This window comes from Pteropus vampyrus, unplaced genomic scaffold, assembly GCF_000151845.1.
Source record: "Pteropus vampyrus isolate Shadow unplaced genomic scaffold, Pvam_2.0 Scaffold5, whole genome shotgun sequence".
NCBI lineage: Eukaryota > Metazoa > Chordata > Mammalia > Chiroptera > Pteropodidae > Pteropus > Pteropus vampyrus.
This window is the reverse complement of record NW_011888786.1, coordinates 1,247,869-1,261,994: the sequence shown is the minus strand read 5'-3', so window position 1 is coordinate 1,261,994 and position 14,126 is coordinate 1,247,869. Positions and strand designations below refer to the sequence as shown.

Genomic DNA, 14,126 nt, shown 5'->3' with positions numbered 1-14,126 from the left:
ATATAGGGTTTAGGGGGAAGGTGAAGTGGGTAAAGGGGATCAAATATATGGTAGCTGAAGGAAACTGGACTTTCGGTGGTAAACACGCAATAGAATATACAGATGTTAAATTATAATGTACACCTGAAAATTATATAATTGCATTAACCAATGTTACCCCAATAAACTTAATTTTTAAATAATAAAAATAAAATAAAAAAATAAAAATCTAACTCTAGTAGCTGAGTTTCAAAGAGGACTGGGGCTGGTGGCAAGGTGAGGTATGGGGCAAAGTGGAAGCAGGTCTATGGCCATAATCCAGGTGACAGAGGATAGTGGCTCAGCCCAGACTGGTCACAGTAGATGACCAGATTTTTCATCAGCTTTGTAAGTCAAACCAACAGAATTTTCTGATGAGGGGTGAGAGAAGGGGAGGAGTCAAGGACGGCTCAAGGACGGCATTTGGGGATGTTTGGGAAGGCTGCGGGTAGACGAAGTTTAGGGATGTGTTAGCTCCTATTGCTGTTGTAATAAATTTAGTGACTTAAAACAACACCAATTCATCTCTTATGGTTCTGGAGGTCATAAGTAGGAAACCAGTTTCACCGAGCTAAAGTCAAGGTGTCCGTGCGGCTGGCTCCTTCGGGGAGTCTCCAGAGGGAAGAATCTGTCCTTGCCTTTTCTCTCCCTTCAAAGGGCAACACCCCGATTCCTGCTCCCATCTTCATGCTCCCGTCTCCTCCTTGCCCGCATCCGTCTCCCCCAGCCTCCTTCTTATGAGGACCCTTAGGGTTACATTTAGGGTCTACCTGGACAATCCAGGACCAACCCTCATCTCAAGATCCTTAACGTAGTCGCATCTGCAGAGTCTCTTTTGTAATATAAAATTCACTGGTTTCAGGAATTAGGACCTGGATATCTTTTGATGCCACGACTCAGCTTACTGCAGTGGGTAAATTCAATTCAGTTTGGGATGTGCTGAGTTTGAAATGTCTATTAAGCATCCAAAGGGAAACACTGAGTAGACTGCTATTCAGAGGACTTAGACTAAGGATATTCATTTTGGAGTCACCAGGATACAGATGAGATTTAAATGCATGAGACTGAATTTGAACCAGATACTCAATTTCCTATATCTGTCAACCAGATGTACAGATCTGGGTGCATCTGCGAGCACAGTGGATTCAAACAGCAAGTGCCACCCAGGGTCCATTCTAGCCACGGGGACGCCCAAGGCACCAGATTTCGGAGGCAGCAGTGGCAGAGATTCTAGAAGCATCCGGGTGTGAGCATCACAGGTACTCTCTGAGGTGTCCGTGTCCTGACAGGCTGCAGTGGGGTCTCCTCTGGGGTAGTTCTGGGTGCATTTTGGCATGGCCTCTAGCCCTGCCTCTCTGGCTCTCCCAGGAAGAGTCTGTGAGTGATCTAAAATTCTTTCATGCACCCCGTTTCTGCTGAACTACCTGGAGCTGCTGTGTGACACTTGCAATTAAGAGTTTCGACCGATGCACTTCCAACTTGAACTATGAGAACCAGAATCCTGTACCCGGCCCAGGCTCTGGGGACTCTCTCCAGTGTCCTGTCTGGAGAGGAGCTCAGTCGGTTCCACACACACTGTTTTATTCAATCTTCACGACAGACCTGTGAGGCAGTTTCCATTATTTTTAGTTTGTAGATGAGAAAACGGCCAAATCAGATCATCGGACTCCAAGTACAGTGCTCTCACCACCGCCCGAAGGGTCAGTGTCCCCAGGCTGCAGGCCAGAGAGCACAGATGTCCTCAGGGAACTGGATCAAAACTAGCCTGAAATGGCAGTTCCCAGTGAAGATGACCCGGATGGCTGGGCTAGAAGCCTGCTGTTGGTGGCAGGGGAATCGTGAAGGTCTTGGAGCGGCAGAGTTGAGATGGTGGGTTTCACTGCCAGGTGAGGACTATTCTTTACCTTCTGTGAGTGGATTCCAAAAAAAATGCGCGTCGAATTCACCGGAAATGAGCAGCAGAGCATGGGAGAGGATGGCCAGCCCTGGGACGGCAGCTCCGAGTCCACGTGCTGCTGATGGTGGATCTGTCATCCCCGTTCCCAGTCACGAGAGCAGGACAGCTGCCAGAGTGAATTCTGGAAACCGCACGGATTTGCTTTGGACCCGCCCCCTGCTAGGTGGTCTCGGGCGAGTCCTTCGTTAGCTTCTCCGAGCCAGAGTTTCTTGACCTCTGAAGAGAGGACCACAGAGCCTACCCAAGTGGGTACAGATACAGGTTTGGCTGCTGTCGAAATGGCCCAAAGCCCCAGTGGCTTAGACAATATAGATGTTTGTTTCTCTCTCAGTAACTGTCCAGGCTGGTATGGTGGCTCCAGCCCCATCCAGGGGGACACCCAGCCTCCCTCTGTTGTGTTCCTCTGCCACACCCAGCTAGAGAAAGGTTTTTTACTCACAGGACCTGAAAATTAGCCCCAGCTCACCTAGGGCCACACAGTGAAGTTGTGGGGAGAGCGAGCGAGCACATACAAGCCTGGGGTTCTGCTTTTATTGGGGCTCAAGGGCGGGGGGCCTAGGGTGTTAGAGGCTCACTCTTTATTGGCGAATTTAAAACATAAGAGCGGGAATTTGAAGCTGAAGGAGAGAAAAAACAAAGGGCCCGAAGGGTCAGTTACTGAAATCGACCCACGTCTCTGAAACAAAGGCGCCTCGGTGTGGGGAGGTGGCCCAGCTCTTCAGTCTGTTTATTGGAGATAGCAGATTCCTCCGCAATCGAAGCTTAGGTCTGCCTCTCACATTACAAAAAAGAAAAAGAAAAAACCGAAGGTCAGGGCTCGCTCTACGTCGGTGTTGGCAAAGGAGGGAAGAAAGGGGTACCCACCATAGACTTTGGCGGGAGCAGACACTGCTGCAGCCCTTTAGAAGCATCTGGAAGTTCAAAGGACACACATCCTTTGACCCGGCAGCCCCACTGCTGGCCATCTATCCCACAGAAATACTGGCAAAAGAGCTCAAAGGGTATAATCAAGGATTATAGCTCAGGATCGTTTATGACAACAAACCAGCAACAAGCACAACCTACAGCTAAGTCAGCTTCTGATTAGAAAACGGTGATGTAATCGGCAGAGTGGCCAGCCTACAGCACACCCTGCAGCCCCTGGAGGACGGAGTCAGGAAGTGTGGACCGACTTAAAAGGATGCCCTTATACCGTTGGGTGAAAAAAGCCCACAGCAAAACCATACGTCTAGCATGATCACTTTTTGTTCAGAACGAAGGCAAATAAATAAAAGAAAAAAAAGACCAAACCAAAACCAAACAAATAAACTTACATCTGTGCCTGGTTAAGACATCTGTACGCTTGAGCACTGAGGACGCATGGGAGGAGAGGGACCAAAACGTTAAAAGAAATTACTTGGAGGAAAGGGAAGTAGAGGGAAAAGAAACCCTCTTCTTCCTTGTTGATGATGGATACATATTGGGAACAATCTACATGTTCACCGTGTAATGGGTTAAATAAATCATGATACGTATATATGACGGAATACCACGAAGCTGTTCAAAAGAACGGGGTGGCTTTATTTATAGATATGGAAATAGTACTAAAGCGCAGCGTTATATGAAAAAGCGAGCTGTAGAATCCTATGTATACCATCATTTATATGAATAGTATAAGAGAACTATGCCTCTGCGTGTGTGTGTGTGTGTGTGTGTGTGTGTGTGTGTGTGTGTGTGTGTGTTGTTACAGGCACAGAATATTCTAAAAGAATACGCAAGAAACCAGAAATCATTGTAACCTCTGGGGAAGGAAATTGGGTGACTAGGACCAGAGGAAGAAAGATTGTTCAATTTCTTAACCCTTTTGTAACTCTTAAACGCATCCCATGCATATATGGCCTAGCTCTTCAGTCTGTGTATTGGAGATGGCTGTCACTGAAGCGGATTCAAAAATATATATATAATTTAAAATATATATATATATATATAATTTTTAAAAATATCAGGATTAAGAAATTCACTTTAAAAGGTTGCCCCGCCACCCCACTCCTAGAGTGTCTGCTGAGCAAGTCCGGCTGGAACAGAGGGCCACATCAGGGCGGGTATGATGCTCGCCAGACCGGCACCAACCCAGCCACTCAGACTGAGAGAAGCAAGTGCAGAAGGACAGACGTCACCCCGCAGCCGGGCATTTTTCAATTCCCCATCGTCTGTCACTAGGAAGGACCGGTTATCGTGGGGAAGCAACGTGGTCCGGTTAAGATATTTACTCACGAGTTTAGGGCGCAGTCAGCGTGAGTGCTGTGGTCCACACACTTTAAGAGCTTCACCGGTCTGTAGAGTGAAAAGAAATTATATTTTAGAGATTCTTTAAATGGCTTTCATTCCTCAGACATTTATGGTGTGCCTCTACAGTCCTGGGGACAGTCTCTAACCGGGGGACAGTGTCAAAGAACAGAGTTTCTATTTTTAAAAAAAATTAGCCAGTGTTTATTATACGCTATGTATCAAGGATCAGTTATGTATTTTACCTAAATTATGTCATTTATTTCTCACAACAACCACATGGAATGAGTACTATTATTATTTCCAATTCACGGTTGAGGAAGTTGCCCAAGTTCTCAGAGTAGCAAGTTGTGAAGCTGAACTTGAACCCTGCAGGCTCATGCTAGAACCCGAGCATGGTTTTGCTTCAGTGTAGACGTATGAGTTTGCTTGGGAAAATCTCTTGATAATTACTTTGGGCAGAAGGTTGGACTCAAAGCACATAGGTGACAGCTGCTGCTCAGGGACTTCGGAAGAACAGGAAATACATTGTTCACTCTGTGACATGCTATGTGACCCCTTCCTAGGACTCATCTACCTTTCAGTAAATCTACGCTACACGGCCATTCTTTATGAGAGAGGTTTGCGATTGTGTTATGCATCCCCGCCCCCCACCCCCCCCCGCCAAAAAAAACGCATTGAGTTTCACTGAGTCTGGTTGAATACGGTGCTAAGCAGAAACCAACCAGGAGGCAAGAGAGGCTAAGGACAAATGAGACCTGGCCAAAATTTACAAGAATCTTGGGGAGAACTTCCAAATGCCACACCACAGAAGCCAGTGTCACTTGAGTTTTTGAGAGACAGGAGGTTCTCACTTACATCTGGCTCGGAGTTTGATTCGTTAACCTTTGTGCTCGCCCACGTTAAACCTATTATCACTTCCTCTATGCTCCCAGGAGGAGTACAAAACTTCACTTTAACACACAAAGAGCAAGAAACAGAAGCCGGGGGCGGGGGGGGGGGGGGGGGGGGGGTGGGGGGGTGGAGCTGGACCAGCTTTCAAGGGAACAGCCCCCAGGCCAGCTTAGGTGGGGACAACACGGGAGCACCAAAAGCAGGCTGAGACACTGGGCCCCGTGACTTCAAAAAAGACAGCCTCAGGGGAGCTCCTGGACCAAAGGGAAGTGATTACAAATATGAAAGTTTAAGCCACAATTTTCTCCATCATTGAGCTGTTTTAGAGTAAAACTTAACTTTCTTAGGATCTACTAAAATCTGGTGCTTCGAAAAAGGAAGGGTCCTCTAGTAGAAAGAAATGCGCATGCTTCAAGGCCACACAGCATGGGGGTCAAAACTCAGGTCTGTTGTTATGTCTGTTTCTCATTCTAGCGGCTGGTTGTATGTTATGCTGAACTCGTGAAAATTCATTCTACTGGATGCTTATGGTACGTGCATTTTTCTGTACATAGGTTATATTTCCAAGAGTATTAGCTTTCTTTTGTCTTTAAAAGAGGGTGATAACGACACCAGACTTCTGAGTTTCCTGAGAGCATTCGCAATAATAGATGAGTATGATGGTCCAGCTTCAAGCTGGGGAAAAAGAGAACAGCTCTGAGGGTTCTCATGGGGTGGCGTGAGTCAGAGAGACCCACGCTTCCAGGGGGCTTTGCTCAGATGGGTGGGTTACTCAGCCCACCAGGCTTCTGAGGAGGCAGACGGCAGCAGAGCCAGCTGCATGGTCATGGGCGCTGGACCGGACTGCAGATGTAACCTGCACCCCGCCACACCCCCAAACATTCAGGAAAGCCACCGACTCCTTGTAGGGTTGTACTCCAGCCTCTGGGGACCCAGACAGGCCGAAGCAGGAAGCAGCAGGGTGAGAAATCCCCAGTCAAGGGCATCTTAACCGTCCTGGGCTTTGAGCCAAATTTATCTGCATTTCCAAGCATGAGGATGGCCCTCGGATGATATCTGGCTATAAGAGTATAAAGTGCCTGGCCCTCGATGTGCTCAATAAACGGTAGCTGATACTATTTTCCTATTGGCAAACAGTCAAGATGTACCCACCTGTAAGTATCTCAAACAAACGCCACCTTAGCACCTACCACTGGCAAGGACGCCACCGGCAGCATGGCACCCCAAGATGCAGGCAGCACAGTTCCTGTTTGCAGGGTACTCGCCACGCTGTAACTAAGCGAGGAGGAAACTGGACATGCACAAATGATAAAGGGCTGCCCTGTCTGTCCTTTAAGCTTGTGAAAAACGGCTCTGGACAGAAGTGGGTGGGGCCAGGCAGAACCCTGGCCAGAAGGCACTCTGAGTCCCCACACCCAGCGATGACCGAGAAGGCACAGTCTGCTGGCCTTCAGAGCGGACTCCCACAAAACCCTTTCAAATCACTGCCTACCTTTGAACATACGCATCGGTTATAATAATATACCACTTACAGGTAATCATTAATACAGCTGTACTGAAAACCCATTTCCTTCAGCCTCTCTTCCAGGATTTTTACGCTTCCTTCTCCACAGGATTCCCTAAAACACAAAAACATCAAGAGAAAAATAAAAGAAGAGGATGGGAGAAGTTGTTTCTGGATGAATTCGAATTTATTTTGACCACACGCTCCTGGGGTAGTCTCCTCTCTGAAGAACTAGCTGGGAAAGTCCCTGCACCCAAAAGTAACGCTTGCTATGGGCCCGCGGTGCCTCAGAGGGGGCCGCCCCAAGCACCCAACACCTAGTCCAAAGTCTGCAGGTCAAGTGCCCCGGGAGGGCTCGCGCAGGTGCACGGGCAACGTGCCACAGGGCGTGTCATGGCCCCGCCCTCCAGCACGTCCCTGTGGTCACGGGCAGGGCAGTGCCGACTGACAGCTTGTTTGACCTACAGTGTATTAAGTTATGCTTTCAGTGGCAAGGAAAACTCACAAATCAAAAAATACTAGAAAGCGCAAATAAACAAAAGGAAAATAACACCTCACATCTCACATCGCTATAGAGATAACGGCTGCTAACATTTTGATGTAGGTCATTCTAGGCTTTTTAAATATGTTCGGTCCCATGAGACTTTTAAAATATAACAAGGGGATTCTGCTGTCCAATGCATTTTGTTTTCTGCTCTTGCCCATGTCTATGTATATACACATATACCTCTCTGCCATTATTTTTAATTCCTGCTTGCTCTCCCTTCCATGATCGGAACAAAATTCACAAAACCAGTGTCCTCTTGTTAAAGATCAGGGTACATTCCTATATTTTAATGTCATCGACACTACAACAAACCTTGATGAAGCTTCATTTTCATATATATACCCTTAATTATTTGTCTAAATTTATTAAAATAGGTTTTCTGGCACCGAACATTTGAATGCATATAAAGCCTTTTGATAGGCGCTGCCCAACTGAACGCCATGCTGACCACCCCAAAGGGTATGAGATGTCCATTTCCCCACATCCTCATCAGCGGGGATTCTTGTCCTCCTGATGGTCATAATTAAGCGGGGAGGGGAGGTATAAAGGCAAACAGGTGGCTACGACACTGCCAGCTGCAGTTAGTAGGCATGGTATTCACACCAAAGGCAGGGCCCCGTCTCAGTGTGTGTGGAACAGGAAGGTAAACAGCATCCCCACCATCAAAGTAACAGGGAGGGAGCGCACAGGGAGGAAGCGAGTGACTGAAGGACGCCTTCCTAGAAGAAGTGGCATTCCAGACATTACGTGAGGGAAGAGGACAAGGCGTTGAGTGACGTGTTTCAGAACCTTGCCAGAAGCCGGCACGGCGTCCTTCTCTGCGCCAAGCTCATTGCTCAGCAATCCTCACTGCAGAGCTTAGTCGATGGGTTATTTTACTCTTTTTTTTTTTTTTTAAATAAAGGTAGCTAAAGCAATGCTAAACACAATGAGATATAAACATGCTGTTTCGAACTCTCTGTCTACGTCTTTTTCTTTCCCTTAAAATCTCATTAGTTCGAGACCCCCCTTTCTCAGCTCATGACCTGCAGCTCCACCCTGTGGGACAAATGTACAGCCCTGTGCTCTGACCTCTTTGTCATCTCTCCTGCAGGAGAAGCGACAGGCTGAGATGACATTCAATTGCAATTTCCTTGTCTCATTAAAGGCCGGTTCAAAGGACAATCTTTCTCTAATAACACGTGAACATAACGAGCAAGCATAATTTCTACACAAAGAGTAAGTTCTTACAGAAATAGAAAAATAATACACATTGTTTTTCATGCAATGGTAAGTATAATTTGTCTCTTGGAAAGAGAAATGCAGGAAAAAAAAATATATATCACTCCTTATATGGTGAGTCTTAGAGGATCCTGGGAACCTGAAATGGGGAATTTGCCAAGTTTCTTCCAGGACATACTTTCAATAACACATCCACTCATTGGGGTTGGCCATACTTGCCTCCATGCAACGTCAGTGCTCTGTAGGCCAGGGCCCAAGCTTGCCCGTGAAGGACCATCCTGGCTGCACAGCTTCAGTGTGGCTCGGCCTCGTTGGCTTGTCTCTGAACCAACTGCGTTTTAAGTTTTTATCTACAGTTTTGCCAGCAGTGCCCTTCACCAATTAGAAGGATGAGTTCAAGCTTATCTTTATATAAACTCAAGTGGTTTCTCAGAAAATATGGGTCTTAATGGTTTCCTTGGCCAGTCATCTGAGACCCAGTTGTGGACTTGATTTGCTGTCTGAGAATAAAATCCGCATTATGCGGTCTTTGGGTCATTTCGTAAAACTCCTGGCAAGAGTTTTTGGGCTTCAAATGACCAGAAAAAGAAACCGGCTTTGACCCACACAAGTGCACGAGGGACTCCCCAATCCGAAGCTGCCCAGGTCACTCAGAAAGGAACATGACTTTCCTTGGCTGAGAGGAAAATCTGGACAAAAGAGGTTTTCTCTCTGGGCTTGGGACTGGCTAGTGGCATTTCCAGTCAAGGCTCTGCCTCTCTCTGCCCACCACATTAGAAACAGAGAGGACCATTGTTTCTCCAAAAATGAAAATATAAAACAGACTTGAGCATAACACATCCATGAAAAGCATGTTTGCACAGTTACCCTCATCAAGAGCACCATGACTTACACATTGGGACCCCCGATTTCATGCATAACCCAGATCTCAATTCGTGTGATTTTATCCTTCTGGAAGTAGGGAACTTCAAAATCTGCAAAAAAACTGAAAAATAGGAAAGACTTTCGTTTTTTGAAAGTTCTAAAGCAATATGATACTTTTCCCATTTCATTGTAAGTTGATTTACACATTATTTTTGTTTTAAAGTTCCTGGGGGTTACTTTTTATCTTACATTTTTAAGTTACTTATTTTGTTCATGTATTCATCAGCTGTTAATGGTATATTTGTAGAGACATGTCTCTGATTTCCAGGTCATTTGACTGTTTCGCTCTACCCAAACTTAGAAAAGCAAGCATTAGGTTAGGAATTAGGATTCTCTTAAGCCTCCATTCAGGATAACTAGATAAACATTTTGGCATCTCTGTTGTATTCATTGGTGTTGGTGTTCTTACCCTTTTACGGGATAGGCTCCAGTTGGCACTGAACCATTCAGCATGACGTGGATCACCCCAGAACTATCCTTGGAATACTGTAAAAAGAAACGAGTGTTTTGAGTAAATGAAGGCATGTCCTTTTTCAGCTATGCAATGGCCAATTTTTTAATTGACAATTCTCAATACTGACAAGGGTATGATAAATTTGATATTTTATACAGCTAAAAGGGATACAAAGTGTTATATTTTGGAAAGAGAATTGCTTTGCAATATCAAAAATTCGGTAATTCCATGTCTGGGAATTTACCCTAAGAAAATAACGTGACATAGTACCAGATTCCAGCATTGTATCGGCTGGATGTTATGCTGCCGTTATAAACAACCTCGATATCGCAGTGGCTTTAAACGACTAAGTTTTACGTCATGCTCACACTACATGTTTGCCACAGGTCCACTGGAGCTTTGCTCCATAATGCCCTCACTCTGGGACCCCGACTGATGAAGTCTCCACATCTGCAAAGTCGCTAGTTCCTGAGCAGAGCGAAGGGGAAAGTGGCACATCACAGACCGGTTCTCAAGGGCTTCCTTCCACCCGGCTCCGATCACATCTCATTGGCTAGTGCAAGTCACTCATAAATTACTTCAAGAGGCAGAGGAGTACAAAGCAGGGGCACAGGAGGTGAGCCAGAAATACTTGGTGAATAGCGCTAAGGACCACCTGGTGTGCAGGGACAGGCACTGAAGCAGTGTGTGTGACTCATCTAAACAGCCAACAGCAAGGGAACGACCATTAAACCATGGTGCTTACAGTCTGAAATATTTACTCAGCCGTTAGTAAAGTCTACAAAAGATTTGCCACAGCACAGGAAGTGCTTACATTCAAAGGGAAATGCAAGATCAGGTGGGTGGAGCACGTGCTCTATTATGTTAAAAACATATAGGCAGAAGTCTGGGAATATCAGTCAACCCCGGAAATTCACAAGGGGGAGATCGTCCAGAGAGGCTCCCCAATATCCAGTTCAGGACGCTGCTGGAACGCGTAATTTCTCTGATAAAATGTTTACACTAGAGTCGGGGTGGAGGTGAGGGTGGGGGGGACATTACGCAGCACGGGGCTTATTCTCCGGCAAGGTGATGGCCAGTGCCAGCGGCAGCGAAGCAGTGACGTGCTCCGCGTCACGCATGTCACACGTGGCTCGCACACAGCACTAATGGTCATGATGAAATCCTCGGGGGTCAAGGGCTGATGGGCACTGTGGTGAGGGGGTGCCTTTAGGTAGTAGGAATTACGAATGATTAATTTTCTTATTTATGTCTTTTACCATTTGTCATTTTTCTATCATGAGCGGCTATTACATTGATGATAAGAGAAAATTTTAATAAAAAAATGCATGCAGACACCATGAGGCAGTGTGATGCAGTGGCTGAAGATTTGGTTTCTGGCTTCTCACTTAGCTCTGAATAAGTCTGGTTACGTTTCCCGACTTCTCTGTGCCCCATTTTTTCTATATGTAAAACAAGGCTAATAAGACCGCCTTCCTCATAGGGCTGTTGTAAAGATCAAACCACTTAAAATAATAACTATTAAGATTTACTGACTTGTCTCTGCTATGTTTCAGATGCTCTCCTCACCATTCCGATACACCTCTCATGCTTGGACAATCCAGCATATTCTGAGGACTCATAAAAGGAAGGCACGATTATTAGATTGCCGACATAGGACTGGAGGAAGGAAGTATAAGACGGTGGTTTAGAGCACACACTTCAAAGTCAGGCGGATGCCCTAGAATATATGCTTCCTTCACGTGTAATGCTGACATCACCCTGAGCTGCCGTGATGGTCCACATTCGGGTGATGATGCATCCATAGCCTCTCGTTCCTCAATGAGGGGCTCAGGCAGTCCATTGCCAACTGACTGTGGACTGCACACAAAACGGAACCTGTGGGTAGTGGCTGCATATGGGGTGTCCCCACTGGAGCTGGAAGGAGAGCATAGGAATAAACAGAAAGCCTTCTGTCTGGAGCAGGCCTCCTGCTTAGCTTCCAACTGCAGCCAAAGTCCCTCTCACCCTAATTAACGACGGACCCAGTGGACACCTTGGGAGCCAGAGGTGGAAAGGGGACCAAAAGAGACACAGATAGCCCTGAAAGAGGTTTGGTGGCAGTGGGTGGAGGACCCTGGAGTCCATGGGCTGACCAGTCAGCATAACTAACATTTAATCACAGACGGTTCTTTGCGGAGCTCTGAGCTAAAGACTTAACCCTCTTTATTTCTAATTTTTGTTCCAACCCTGGTGATGGGAATTGTAAGCTGTGCTCACTGGCGTTTTATAACTATTGATATCTATCATCAACTCTGTGACCACCCTGTCTGAGGAATAGATTTACCATAAGGGGATCATCTGTGTGTCTACAGTTTGTCCTCAGGCACCTACCGCCCTCTCCTGTCTCCCCCTGACAGCAACATTGTAGATCTCTCGGACTTACACATCTGGGCCTCCCGGAAAGCGGGGGCTACCCCGTTTTATATAGCAATGAAAACCACATTGATTCAAAATGCTAACACGTAAGAGTAACAGTAATGGCTACTTAATATCCTCATCTCTGACTCACATCCACTGAATGTGTCCTCTGTGCCAGGCAATGCACTAGGTCTGTTAGCACCTTAACTCCTCACGACGTGTGGGGCAGAGAGAAGGAATCAGCAGGTCGCAAAGGTGGACAGTGAAGCTCTGAGAAGTTAAGTAAGACCCCAACAGCAGAGTCTCTGAAGCCCTGTGCCACGTTCACCCACGTCCAGCCACCCAGGATCCATCCCAGGATTACCTGGATGGACGCCCTTTTCCAGAAAGAATCCACGGCATTGTTTTCACAATCGTCTGATGTAGGGCAGGACTGGTAATCAAGCTCTAAGGGAAAAATGCACAGATGCGTTTCATTTCAAAGGCTGTGTAGGGGAGAATTAATAAAAAATACTGGCTCCATGTAGTATATTTAGCCTGTGTTCTGCACAACGTGCCCGACTTAAACATTCACAGCTCTGCCCTCCCAATCACAAGGAGCCCGGTGAGCGACCCCTCAATCCGTGATACAAAGACACATGTCACCTGGCTCAGCACAAATGTGAGGAAGGCAGAGAACTAAGCACTCGGCTGATGAGTGAGCCTAGCTGACCGCCAAACATCAGCATATCAGCCGGGTTATTTCTCTACTGGAACTCTAGTAAAAGGGTTAAAAAAAAAAAAAAAAAATCTTTGCTTTCCTGGGAGAAGCATCTTCTCCAATTAGCACTGGTCTTAGAAGTAAATACAAGAAAAATAGACCAAAAGAGCATCATCCATAGCCAGAAAATAGATATTTTATAATGGTTAAAATATACAAAATGTTCAAATATATTAAATTTAAAAAATTTTACAGCAGATATATATGACATTTGTTCATCATTCACTCTATAAAAAAACGAAGAAAATGCCAGTTAACAAGTTGTTCCAGGGAGAACCAAACAGGACAAAACATGTACTGCCTGAAGGGACATGAGTCACGGCTGCTGCAAATTTGGTGATCTGCCACTTTCTAAAGAGGCACTCCCCACCCCCGCAAAGTCCACTGCGTGACTGAAGAGAAGACCACTCTTAACACTGCTTAAGACAGTGGTGATTACTTCTCGGATTGCATACTCCAGCTCTGAAACTAGTTCAGGTTATCATCTCTGCAGGTCCACGTCCCAATTTCTCAGAGATCTACGAAGCCCAGAGAGGTCCCATGGGTGGAACATGACACGGAGGGCCAGAATGTCACTCTCCAGCTTCCCAAGGCTCCTTCCTGCATTTCTGACAGCCAGGGCCTCGGGGGGGGGGGGGGGGCGGGTATCTGTCCCAAGAATAATTTCTGTATTTACCTGTTTAATACTTTCTTGTTCTTAGACTACGAACAACTGGTGAGCATTATTAATGATCATTTACGTAGTTGAAGAAGGGTCTTCTTTAAAAATATTTTATCCTCACAAGTAACATATCAAAATTACGAAAGCAAAATAGATAGCAAATATAGATACGAAAAAAAAAAAACGTATGACCTCATATTCCCAGCAAGAACTGCTGCTAACAGTTCGGGTTTGCTATCTTCTTGACTTTTTTCATGTGTATATTTTCATATATGTATTGTGCATGATTTTGTTTAAATTGATTTGATTTTTCACTTAAAAATATATCACAAACGCCCTTCCAGTTCAACAAATACAAAGCCCGATCCTCACTGTTCATGCCCCACAGGATTCTACGATATAAACGTACCATCATTTTGCTGACCCAACCTCTGGACTTCACCTCCTTTTTGACAAAGACTCTGATAGAATGACATCGATAGAAACAGACAGGTTTTCTGAGACACTTTCTCTGAGCTGTT

At 45.9% G+C, this 14,126-nt stretch overlaps 1 protein-coding gene across 1 annotated transcript in view; it reads right to left on the bottom strand.

The window, feature by feature from the left end:
- BST1 (bone marrow stromal cell antigen 1) overlaps positions 1-12,662 on the bottom strand; it is a gene marked incomplete at its 5' end in the record, with an annotated part of 17,768 nt that extends 5,106 nt beyond the window's left edge. The window contains 5 exons of the mRNA XM_023533928.1: positions 4,229-4,288; positions 6,667-6,753; positions 9,299-9,391; positions 9,740-9,816; positions 12,549-12,662. Of these exons, the coding sequence (XP_023389696.1) occupies positions 4,229-4,288; positions 6,667-6,753; positions 9,299-9,391; positions 9,740-9,816; positions 12,549-12,662 (431 nt within the window). The remainder of the gene's footprint in view (positions 1-4,228; positions 4,289-6,666; positions 6,754-9,298; positions 9,392-9,739; positions 9,817-12,548) is intronic.
- Positions 12,663-14,126: the final 1,464 nt, after the last annotated feature.